Source organism: Gasterosteus aculeatus, chromosome 7 (assembly GCF_964276395.1).
Source record: "Gasterosteus aculeatus chromosome 7, fGasAcu3.hap1.1, whole genome shotgun sequence".
Lineage (NCBI taxonomy): Eukaryota > Metazoa > Chordata > Actinopteri > Perciformes > Gasterosteidae > Gasterosteus > Gasterosteus aculeatus.
The window spans coordinates 10,605,419-10,617,814 of NC_135694.1; the positions used below are offsets into that span (position 1 = coordinate 10,605,419).

General features: G+C 44.1%; 1 protein-coding gene across 2 annotated transcripts; it reads left to right on the forward strand.

Annotated features, from left to right (window-relative positions):
- Positions 1-194: 194 nt before the first annotated feature.
- Positions 195-12,241, forward strand: nectin4a (nectin cell adhesion molecule 4a). 2 transcript variants are annotated; one of them, XM_040181179.2, is made up of 11 exons: positions 195-639; positions 3,944-4,138; positions 4,407-4,574; positions 5,217-5,495; positions 5,713-5,827; positions 8,846-9,000; positions 9,097-9,256; positions 9,669-9,744; positions 10,008-10,070; positions 10,839-11,012; positions 11,122-12,241. In XM_040181179.2, exons 1-11 carry the CDS (start codon positions 585-587, stop codon positions 11,512-11,514), a joined length of 1,833 nt encoding a protein of 610 aa, XP_040037113.2. In that variant the 5' UTR covers positions 195-584; the 3' UTR covers positions 11,515-12,241. The 2 variants fall into 2 exon arrangements, with proteins under 2 accessions (XP_040037113.2, XP_040037114.2); XM_040181180.2 differs by having other exon boundaries at positions 209-639; positions 11,125-12,241.
- The last annotated feature ends 155 nt before the right edge of the window (positions 12,242-12,396 follow it).

Consider the following 12,396-nt stretch of genomic DNA (forward strand, 5'->3'; position numbering starts at 1 on the left):
CAGGCTGTGTCACTCGGACACAGTCATAACTGTTTCTTAATCTCTGTTTTCACCTGCCTCTCCTCTGAGTAGAGCATGCAAAGACAAGAAAATAACTGTCATGTTGCCCCTACCGGACCGGAATGGTGACTTTTGTGCGTGGGTTTGTTTGGTAGCAGATCTGCGTGTGTCTGAGTGAGAGCGAGCGAGAGAGAGAGAGAGAGAGAGAGAGAGAGAGACAGAGAGAGAGAGAGAGAGAGAGAGAGAGAGAGAGAGAGAGAGGTGTAGCTCAAACAGGTGTATCCCAAACAGGTCGGGCTGCTCCTTCTTTTTTCTGAAGGGCAAACATGATGGCGTGTGCTTAAAACCCAACACGCAACCAAACTGAGGGGATTTACAATTTCCATAACGACTGAGTTTTTACAACTGAAACATTTTCTCGCCGAGGACGGGACTTTGGAAGGGATCAAGGATGGAGGCATGAGTCCACCTCGGGGCTTCATGCGTGTCTGCCGTTTAGGACACCATTACCTGGACTGATGAGCTTCATTTCAGTGCTGAAATTGTCCCAGCTTGTGCACAGTTAACAGTAGCCGCCAAGGAGAATGACACCTCTGCCGACCGGACTGTCAGTGTGTATCTGTGTCCTCTGCATCTTTGGTAAGAAAGCTTTCCATGCAGCGACATGCAGAAATACAGTGTTATATTCCAAAGTTTACAGCATGTCTGTGTCTTAATCCTGTCTGGTGTCAGGTGGGATGTTCCCTCAGGGCCTTAGCATGTGAGCAGTCCTCTACAGCATTTGTGTTGTGACCTTATTGTAGGCTGTTCCCTACATACCTATAATACTCCTGTAGCGTAACAAAGGCCTGTTACACACGGTAATATTTACACAAGCAGATGTCAAGATGTGACCTTTAGTTTTCTTGCTTTTAAGAAATGTGCCCTCTAGTATTTCGTGTACATTCACAAGCCCCATTCTGTACAGTGGACTCACTCAAAGTCTTCGATGGAACAGTGCAGTTAAAAAACAAACAGGAAAAACGGGTTGCTGATTAATTCTCCTCCTGGCTGATTCAGGAAACTGCGAGCATGGACCTTTTGTGCGTCTGTGTGTGTAGATGCAGTAGGTCTTTCTACTGTTTTAAAACACATCGGTCTATTATAAAAGCATTTGTCGGTGTATCTAATGGGTGAAGTTGCTACAAATCTCTCCTGAAATGCCGACAAATACAGAATGTCAGAGAATGATTGTTGAGAGAAAAACGTTTGGAATCGCATACATCAAGGTGGATAAAGACCGAGTGTTATTCCAGTAATGTAGAACAGGCAGTCGAATGTGTGACAAACACACCTGCCTTCAAAGTACACGCATCAGGTCTGCTGGTAATGTGAATCACATATTCACACACACACATATCTGGGCAGATTCCCCCAAATCAGATGTTGAATCAACACCTGTAGGAAGACACGCAAACACCTGAAACTTTGGAAAGTCTGAAAATGTTTCAACAGGAAATCCGCGTGGATCAACCAAATCCGCTGTGTGACAGGAAGTGTTGCGCTCTGACTCAAATATTCTGTTCACACATGAGATCATTTACATCACTGTCATCCAAACTGCATCAACACTTTGTGGCACAGTAATGTGCCATTATGTTTGAACTATAAAGTGAATTCAAGTTGTAGCTTTGATTAAACCTGTTATCCGTGTCAGCAGCACAGCTAGCAGAGGCAGACTAAGACTCCCCAGGGTCGCAGCCACATTTGCATATTAATTTCTCCTTCAGGATGAACTGCTTCTAAAAAAAAACCTGTGATGATCGTGACATTTGTGACTTTTGAAGCATGAATAGAATCGGCAACGATGACAAGAAAACGCTAGAATACAAACAAACCACACATGATGTGGTCACATGACTTCTACATTACAACCCTGCTACTCCCAATGAGTAAGACTGCTGGTAAACAACCTCTGCAGTCGTATTTAGCCACTATGCTGCTTGTAAAGGCAGACGGAATAGTGATCAAAGGAAAAGCATATTTTTACTGATTAGCTCATCTTAGAGGCCACTGATGAAAAGGCCAGCTCGTTTTTAGCATGTACACACATCATCTGGCGTGCTATGAATTGATTTATCATTAGCGTTTCAGAGTAATCCACCTGCAAGGGTCAAGTGTCATGGTCAGCAGCAACTCAAGCCTGATGCCAAGAGCGGCGACATAATACCGTGATGATGAATCCCTTGCCCATGCTTTTGTGTGGCGAGCATTCCCCTCATTCTCATTAGTGGAACTTTCACAAAAAGTATATTTTAGCAGCTCACCAAGGCAAATATTGCCCTCCAACAAACTCTTGCAATCCCCTATAACGCATTCCATGTAAAGCATTCCATACATCTTGGTGGAATCATTATTATGAGATTTCTTGAGGACAGCAAAGGAAATGATCAAAGTCAAACTGTAGCCGACATCTGAGAATAGCAGCATGAATTGAAAAAAAGACAAACCGAGATGCATGCCAGCGTTTGTGGTTTCAAAGTGTTTCAGCGTGAAACACAGTACACACAAGTGTGTTTTGTGTATCGTGTTTTTTCTGAAATCGTTAAAGGCTCTCTATGTCCAGACACTCAAATACACTTGTGTTATTCTGCCGTGAAACCTTATCTTGACCAACGAGTTGAGCAACATATCTTCCCTTGTGCTAACTGGGATCGACAGCTTGTTTTCGCTCTCCTCCCTCTTGTCTGTCTTCACTATGTTTTCACTCTCCACAGCCTGTCTCCGTTCATTTTGGCTAGAATTGAAATTCTTGCAGTCAGAACATGTATTACATACGGAGATATTTCACCTACTTCAATCTGTGGAACTTAACACTTTTTCAAGGCCAAAACCCCACTGGGAACACTGATGACTTGATCCATACAAAATCAAGGTTGGCAATGGATACGCTGCCATGGATAGAGTGACTAATTGGTGCTTAGATACAAGTGGGCTGATGATTAACTGAATTGAGCGGTGAGGGAAAAAGGGTTTGAAACTAAACAAAAACAGGAAGTAAAGTGGTTCTTGAGGGACAAGTGTGAGGGCAAAATAATAAAACAGGAAGTTACACTAGTTGCAGTCTCTTAAACATACTTTGAAACGTTAATACACACCATATTGAATTTAGATATGTCGGAAAGGATGCTTTTTTGAGACAGTGAGACGTGTACCCCACCGCTAAGCTCATTAGTTGGAAAAAATATGGAAGAAGTATCCAACTTGTCATCTAAAATCTCATCAAGACAGCAAGCAGCATTTCCTTCTTTCCATTTAAAAGCTCTTGCCTCCACGCGGCTCTCAGCACCGAGACGGCTGTGAGAAGCTAACGGTACTTCACAAATAGTACGAACCAAAGTAACAGTACAAACAGTACTGTGTATCCATGAGCACAGTGGAGCTCGCTCGCATGCACTAAAACGTAGAAGTACTCAATTATCAACACACACAGAGGGAGAGCAACTTTATTCACTGCTCACGTAGACGTTTTCTCACTATATATTTACAGAGCTAGTAGTTGTTTATTGCTATAATTATGCTCTGAATGTTGTAGAGAACCTTTCATTTACTTCACCGACAAAGAAGAAGGTCGAACTAAAATGAGTGGGACTTTTCTTTTATTCACTCGAACCAGCTTCAACTTGAAAGGTCAGCAAAGAAAATGTCTAGACCTTAATTCTTCAGTGGACGTGCACATGCTTTTGTATTATTTGCCACTTCCTCTTTATGGAAGTTTGACACATTTGCAACAAGGTTTTCTTGTTTTTTAAATGTGTAAATTAGCAAATGGGGTTAAGTGCCGATGACGTTTTTTTTTCTACAACTATTGTAAGTAAAAGGTTCAGACTGTAAGTCAAAGGTCACTTTTAGGAAAATGATAGAGCTCATTAGTAATTACTCACCGACTCCTTTCTTCTTTCAGTTCCAGGGATGTGGGGCGACTTTGTGGAACTCTCTCAAGCTAATCCCATACTCTCCCGGGCTGAGGAGGAGACGGTCCTGGCCTGTCACTATCAGCCAACTGATGAAACGGTGGTCCAGGTCACCTGGTACAAAGAGAAACCCGATGCCACCAAGGAGCAGATCATCACTGCACACCACACTAACGGGCAGACTGGTCAGTTGGGACCGTGGCTCTTGTGGCGTTCTCTTCGTTTGTTTTCACGATGAGCGACGTCCTCTGTTTTTCTCATCACCCGCTGTCCTATGTTCAGTACAAAGGGCAAATGTTCTAATCGAACTAATGGACAGGCACGTAGAGCGGAAAGTGACAAAAGCCGCACCCCGAGGACTGATTTGAACAATTTTCTGTGTCGCATCTTATCCTTCCACACATGGTCTTCTAACTCTCTCCCTTTCTCTCCATCTTCTCTGCCTCTCCGCAGCGTTTGGGACCTGGCATCAACGTGTGCACTTTAAAAGCAGCCAGCCCACCGTGGACTCGTCTCTGGTCATCAAGAGCACAGAGGTCTCTGATGAGGGGAATTACCTCTGTCGCATCAGCACCTTCCCATCAGGCAACTTTGACAGAGAGATGTCGCTCATCGTGTGGAGTGAGTCCCTTCCTCGCGGCCATGCAGTAGAAAAAGATTTGCTTTGTCAAGTTTGTGACTGTGAATGCAGAGGAGACAATATGTCGCTCTCGCTTTTAGTGGCCAAAAGGTCCTGGAAGCATCGTATAGTTTTCAAAAGAAGAACTCAAAAGAATGAAGAAGTATTTCTCAGTATACTCATCCTTCAGCGCATCACTTTCACTTGTTTTTTGATGCATTTTTTATGGTTAAAGCTGGCTGTTTAAGTTTAAAAGTTAAATGTCCTTAAAGAAAATAGATTCTCTTTTCTATTAAATTCGTATGACTTAAGAAGTAACACGCACAGTTAAACTAACAGAAACTCAAATTGTTATCATTAATAACTAACCATTCAACACTGAGTTTAACACTTGCAAACAGGGAACACACACAGCATCGATTCTCCCTTAAACAATAACACAAACAAAAAGATCGCTCATGGGAAGTGACTAAAATATTTCTGAATAGTGACGAGGTCTGTGTGTCCATGTAGGTTAATAACTGTTAGAAAGACACTGCTTGAGAATATATGTTCACAGCTCACTCAAAGGCGATGAGATGAGCGTGTTGACTTATCATCATTGTCTGCATTCTGACTGAACCTTGTCGTAATCGACCCTCCAGCCGTTCCCATCTCCTCCCTGGACCCCGTGATTCTGGTGGAAGGACAGTCCTACCGACCGGCCGCTTCCTGTCGCTCAGTGGCGCGCCCGCCTCCCCGCCTCTCCTGGGACACCGACCTGAATGGCCAATCCGTCAATCGCTCCTCCGACAACGGCGCTGTGTCCTCGTATTACTCCCTGCACCCCCTCAGGAGCATGAACGGCAAGAAACTGGACTGTCTGGTGTGGCATCCGACTATGGAAGCCCCACGCAGGCTCCGGAACAACCTGGTGGTGCACTGTGAGTGTTCATCTGATTTACACAGAGGGTTTTGCACCTGTATAACGTTACATAGTGTTGCATTACAGAAAGATTGAATTGCTCCTTTGGTCCAAAATAAATGACTGTGAACAATCAAAAAGCTTGATTGTTTAGCCGGTGCGACATTCACTCCTGGTCCTTTGTTTCACCCCCATGTGCCTCAGTTAAATAAGTCATTTGTTGTTCTGCCTCCCAGTTCCTCCACACGCAGAGGTTTCTGGGTACAACGGAGACTGGTCCATGGGTCTGGAGAACGCTGCCCTGAAGTGTGTGGGTGGAGGAAACCCCAAACCGAGTTTTACCTGGATCAGGTACACTATGACCCGCCTCCTTTTCTGTCTGTCTGGTACTCGTGTGACTAACTCTGATGAGTGACTTTTCTCAGACAGTATATAGACCAATTATTTCATGGAAATTGCCCAACGCAAGGGTACAAATGGGATGTTCATTTCACTCGTGTCGTCCTTGTGGGCCAAAGTCAATGCCAAAATGAAGTAAAAACGCGTCCCGGTGACCTGAGTGTTTTTATTATTGCTCCAATCCTGCTCTTCTAAAAACGTTGTGTTTCAAAAACATCTTGACATGCAATGCAAATTGTCCTGGTAGTGCTGTGCATCAACGTTGAGATGTAGAGTGGGCTAGCTGGTGCCGCAATGCAAAAGCCGTAATGCAAATGTTCAAGAAGATGGATTCGCACTCAGTATGTTAGTGAGTGGGAGATCTGAGTCCATTACTCCACCTACATTTGATTGTGACATACAGAAATCACTTTGGAATGATTGATACATACTGAAGTCAGCTTTAGTCTGAATATATTGAGACTGAGCCAGTGCTGCTATGGTTTATTTTCTGAAATCTTTTAAGATTAATTACTTTAATGAATGCAATGAATAAGTTCCTCCTCCGTTCAAAGGTATTCAATATTGCAAATTTCCCCACGATGAGGCCAGTAAAGGATCATCTTATCCTGACATGATTCAACTTGAAAGGTTTTGTCACCTTGATAATTATTACAAATAGTGCCAAGAGTACACCTGGGCCTTCAATGACGTCCTACCCAGTCCTTCCCGAAGTAACCCACCTGTAAATACCATCACTATGACGCCATGGTTCGATAGTGTCAGGGTTAGCCTACCTCTTCTCCCGATGTCTAGCATTTCTTGAAAAGTCTTTATTGAAAATGGCATTGCGAACAAATCGCATCTTGAAAAAAACAATGTGTTGATCTACACAATTACATCGTTCAGGTTGCCACAGGTCCATCAGGTTCATTTCGGCAGTGCTTCATAGCTCCGCCTCTTACTGGTGTGTATCCAATCGAAAGATGTTCACAGGCAGTTGTCGTTGTGCGTCTGCTAGCTGGCCAACTTGAAATCTGATTAGTTAACGCCACAATTTAATTTCCCTTCACTAACCTACAAGCGCCCGCACTGTTGATTTTGATATCTTGGACCCTGGAAGCACATGCCGGATTAAAGATGACTGGATAAAACATAAAGTCCAGCCGTCCAAATCTCAACCGGAGGCTGGAAAGAGTGCAACCAGGAGGAGAGCTATAAAAAGAAGAGATTAGACTACCAATAATTTAATAGATGTTTGTGGAATAAATATATCAAAATGAGAATGTATATTCTGATGATGTTTCGGCTTGCAGAGGAGACCTAGACACCCCGCCACTGGTTCAGAGGGATTATTAACCCTGCTGTGAACAACATTCAGAATTACATTACTTGTCAACGCATCCTTATCTTCTACACTTCAGGTTGAAATAACTTGACGGTGTACTGGTGATGGTTCCCCACCCTTTCCACAGAACGTAACTAAACAAGTCATGGCATTGTCACCTCCTGATTCCGCTGCAGCAATGGAAACTGACACACTCAGATGTTGTGTCATGTAAAAATGCGGCACATTTACGGCCCATGTCAGACTCGTGACAAGGGTTTGAGTCAGATGCCGGACTTCTTCTGCCTGAGTCACCTTGTGTCATTTCTGTGCATAAAGATATTCTCAGGGTGTGGCATAAAGTTTGGCAAAAAAAAAAAGTGAGCCACAAAAAGTGACTGCAAGTCTCCCATGGAATCATGAGAAGTGACAGTTAGGCCTTGAGGGGAGAATCCCTCACACACAGATACCCCCAGATATCTGTTTGACATCTGTGCGTGATGTAATTACACGTTTGTATTACTGCCTGTAAACGTAGGAAAAGGTAAAAAAAAAAAAGCTTGGCACGGTTTCTTCTGATTGGATTTTTTGGCTTGGGATGTTACATAGACTCAATCAAAGGAACACACCTTGGTTACATTAGCTTTTGTGAGGAAAACACACGGCATGCGTACACATACACACACACACACACACATGTGCAGGCCCAAATCCAGTTACGGCAGACCTCTCCTTACTATGAGGCATTTCACATGAACACACACAGATACCAATGTGCGGCGCTGCTGCTGCGGGCAAACCTGTTGGCTTTGTCAATAAAAGGCGTCGGGTGAAGTAATAGTTGGTGTCACAGTGACGTGTTGCAGCTTGTGCCGAAAGCAGACAGATGAGACAGTTTCGCACGAAGGAGGGAGCTCGAGGGGGATCAGAAGAAAAAGCGAAAGGGATGAGCGGCCCCCATGACGGAGGTGAAGTAGTGGGGGCAGGATTACAGGATGTGAGGGGGAAGAGAGAGAAGAAAGAGGAAGCGCAATGTGCGAACACGTGTGCGATGTTATCGCGGAGGTGTTTCACAAAAGAGTTCCTCTTCTCTCCTGGTTAGTGCCTGTGAATATAAACTTTCAGTGCATACTGGAAATACAGTCGGTATTTCTGGGGCAAGGCAGGTTGTCAATATGAACAGGCGGGGATTAAGATCAAGTCCCTCAAAACAACAACAACACGGAGGCAACACCCTGGAGGGAGTTGCTCATCGAGGTTTCTAACACGTCTTTCCTGAGTCACTCTACCAGGAAATTTACAGCAGTTTCATACAATGAAGGGTCATCGTTGAAGTATCATTGTAAAAAAAGTCAACATTTTGAATTCAAATGAATAAATTCTTTTTCATGTGTAAGTGAAACAAGTCAGTAAAAACTGCAGGAATTCGCACCGCCTACAGAGACATCGGCTTCCTCAGACTACTTCAGAAAATTTCAGTACTCCGCACTCTACCCGTCTGCTTTTGATATTTCAGCGATTCCCACTTGTCAGAGGATAAATATATTCCCTTCTTAAATTGCTTGAAAATAATTTTAGGCTATTTGTATTTACGGATACAGAAAAAGCCCAAATGTTTGTAAGTAAGGCACAGTGGTTGATCTTTGTTTCGTTTCTGTCGGCAGAATGGGGGCCGACTTGCCAGAAGGTGTCGTCTCCCACCCTAACGGATCCCTGGTTTTTGGACGACCCCTAAACTTGTCACATGGCGGCACCTACCAGTGTGTGGCAAAGAATGACGTGGGAGAAATGAAGGTGGAGGTGGCGATTGATGTGGCAGGTAAACGACAGCAATGTCAACATCACATACTGACCTTACCTTGAGAATAAATATGTGCATCCATCTAATCCGGCCACCCGAATCTTCATTTGACAGAATCTTCCCAGAAGGAGAGCAAGGACGAAAACACGCTGATGATCATCGTAGGCGGCGCAGCTGGGGGGCTTCTGATCTTGATGTTCATTGTTGTCATCTCCCTCACTTGTTATCACAAACGCAAGAACAAGAAGCTGGAGAAGGAGCTCACTGTGAAGAAGTATGTGATTTTTTTTTTTTGATGAGATACAAAGAAAGGAAACCTTAATGATCTCCGCAGGGACGATTGAGCCAATCGATAACGAGTGGAGCAATCAGGAATGTTAAGCAAATTACATCTGCCAGTGGTGGTTTGCAGTGTCGCCTCACAGCAAGAAGGTCCTGGGTTCAAAAACACCCAGCGGTCTTTTTGTGTGGAGTTTGCATGTTCCCCCTTAAATCCGTAAGGTTCTCTTACAGTTCCACAGTTAGAACAGAAGAGCGTGTTTAATCAGTTAATTTAATCAGTGGCTGTGCGTTCTGCATGTGAAACATATCAGCAATAAGTGGCCATGCACTCTGAATAAAACAGTATGAACTACGTACAAGCCAATCATAAAATACCTTTGATTTCTGTCCCTCGTTTCTCACAGGGAGGAAATAAGCACCCTCTCCAGACAGGCTTCTTTCAGGAGAGTGAACTCTACCAGCACAGATGCCAGAGGAATGGTACTAAACTAAATTATTCTTTCCAAACTGAACACACTGTCCTGCTGCTGCATCGTCTTGTGTTTTCTGCCATGTGTCTGCACCACCGATCCCAGGCCGCGGGTCCCATGTGCGCCATTCAAATTATATTATATTGTCTTTCCTGTAATCTTTCTGTCGTTTGTCTGTTACTGCTTTGGCTGAAGTGACTTTTTAAGGTTTATGGAGGGTTTTTTTTCTCCAGTGACACATATAATCCTGCCTTCTGCATCTTGTCATTTCAGACAGAGGAAAACATCCCTCTGAAGATGGAGGGATTTGTAAGGTCCAGCCACTCTTCCATCGGGGTCAGTCTGCTTATCAATCTTACTGTGCATGTAGCTTCACCATCTCTTATCTGAATGTAGGGCATTTGGGACGTACATTACAATATCAAGAACACATCCGCCTGTGGAACATCATTTGAGCTAATTCTATGCACCTCTAATTTTCTAGAACATTGCTTTTCATTCCTGAAAAGGAAAAACAAAATGTCAAATTGTCTGTTTGATTTCATCTACGCTGTTATGTCATGCTGCTGACGTGAAGCATGATGTTCTATAAACATATTTGCATATTGAGCTGACGTGCTGTGCACTGACATTGTGAATCAAAAGCACTTAATTGGTCGTGGGTCTGCACAGAAACATTTCCCCCATGACAATTCCCCATTGACGTAGTTCTTTATAAGAGGCTATATTCAAGTGGGAAGTTATTAGGACATTATTACAAAATTTTTAAGTGTTACATGATCTTGCTCTAAATGAGATTTTACTGCTTTTGATCTTAGCTAGAGACAACAATTCTTAAAGTGCTTGTAGAGCTGCTACCACAGCTGGAGCAAGACTAGACTAGGTGTTTCCAGACTAACCGTAGCTTTATTTTCCACAAACAGATGTTGTGTTCTCACAACTGTTGCTTCGACTGATTCATTTGCATTAGAGGTGTATTTTCTCTGTATGACCTGACCTTCTTCAAACGAACACTGCTTCACGATGACAGTCACTTCAGCTTAAGATAAGGACGGAAACGATAGTACAATCCGTGCAGCTAATCGTTGTTTCCCACACTCACAGGACCAGAACTACCGGGACAGCCGATCCACCATCTCAGGTGGACGGGGAGGAGGGCGGGCGTTGGATGAACTGGGCAGGCCACCTCTATACAGCTCGCAGAGGTGGAGGGACAGACCCATGGACAGAGACGAGGACCGCAGACTCAGAGTGGAGTCATTCGTGAGAACCAGCGCTGTAAGCGTGTCTTTGTGTATGCATACTTGTGGTGAAAGTGTCAAACGCTGAAGGCACCTGATTGTATTATCAACATCTGCACACCTACTTATAATGCATTTCTTTGCAGCAGGAAACGCATTTACACCCTCCCCTCACACCAACATCCTTCTTAATGGTACCGTCCACTGAGAATGTAAGACAGCTCAACGGCAGCGCCATTTTCCCGGCAGACGGGGGTTCACGGCCAGGAAGCGTCACCAAGAGTCACCAGCAGTCTCCTCTGAGCAGCAACTTCCCACCGGTAACAGACGACGAGGATGAGGAAGATGAAGGTTTGGGGAGTCCCGCCAGTCGGGAGCATCCTGATGACCGGGACAGCGAGACAAACAGCTCCCAGGTGTCCGAGGCTCTCAGCACACGCTACCGGCAGACTAATGGCACACTCAGGCCTAAACCCCAGCAAAGCCACACGGTGCTCGGCCCCCATGCCTCGCTGATCCACAAGGCCCAGATAGTTTAGTGGGCAGCTGCGAAATATCATGTAAAACTGCAACACTGGCCAGCTGTGGTTAAAAAGCAGATTCAGAGGTTGGACTTCAGCACCCAGACTGCGACATCTTCTTCATTGTGTTGGGAACATGGTGCAATGGAATCAAATCTTAAAGGGAAGAACTCCACTCTGAAGCCTCTCATGGACATTTCTGTGCCGCGTACGCCAGCAAAAACAAAGACAATATCACAGCGTTTAATCGCGGACAATATTCCTTTCTCGTCTTTCGCAATTTGCTATGTAAGGAACAGGTGAAGCAGCTGTCATACCTTTTGTGGGGTACGTCAAAGCGCACAGTAGGAAATCAAGAAATTCGGGAGAGTTGTTGGAGTCTGTGGGAAAGTTAGGAGATCAGCAACGTACATTGCAACACCTCGGTAAGGAGGGAGGATCTGTGCAGATGTTGAGTTCCATGTGTCAGTAACTGGGCCTGTTTCAAGTTGCATTACACAACACGGTTTGAGATCTGATCCAAACCAAGGGATTGTTCCTGTCTCACCACACCGGCAACAGTACATACCTGCACATGCACTCCCCACGCCTTTGACTTTGAACTGAGACATTTTGATCAGATAAAGGCTTCATACAGACAAACACGACTAATGTCTAAGGATTTCTTTCTAAGGATCTGTAATTCTCTAGAAATATGCAAATGATGCTTTCAAAATGTTTTAAAAATAAATAAAGAGAACTCAAATTATTAATAAAGTGAATATCAAGGCATAAACATATGGCAGATGAATGATCAATCTTCCCTGTTCCGGCTGCTATGCAACAGTAGTATTTTTAACATATTAAACATCCACACTCAACACAATAAATATAATATATCTCTGTGCATGCACACATATA

Coding starts and splice junctions, on each gene's coding strand:
- nectin4a (XM_040181179.2), top strand. CDS start 585: ATGACACCTCTGCCGACCGGACTGTCAGTGTGTATCTGTGTCCTCTGC. Junction 5,496..5,712: donor GAACAACCTGGTGGTGCACT/GTGAGTGTTCAT, acceptor TCTGCCTCCCAG/TTCCTCCACACGCAGAGGTT. Junction 9,745..10,007: donor GCACAGATGCCAGAGGAATG/GTACTAAACTAA, acceptor TTGTCATTTCAG/ACAGAGGAAAACATCCCTCT.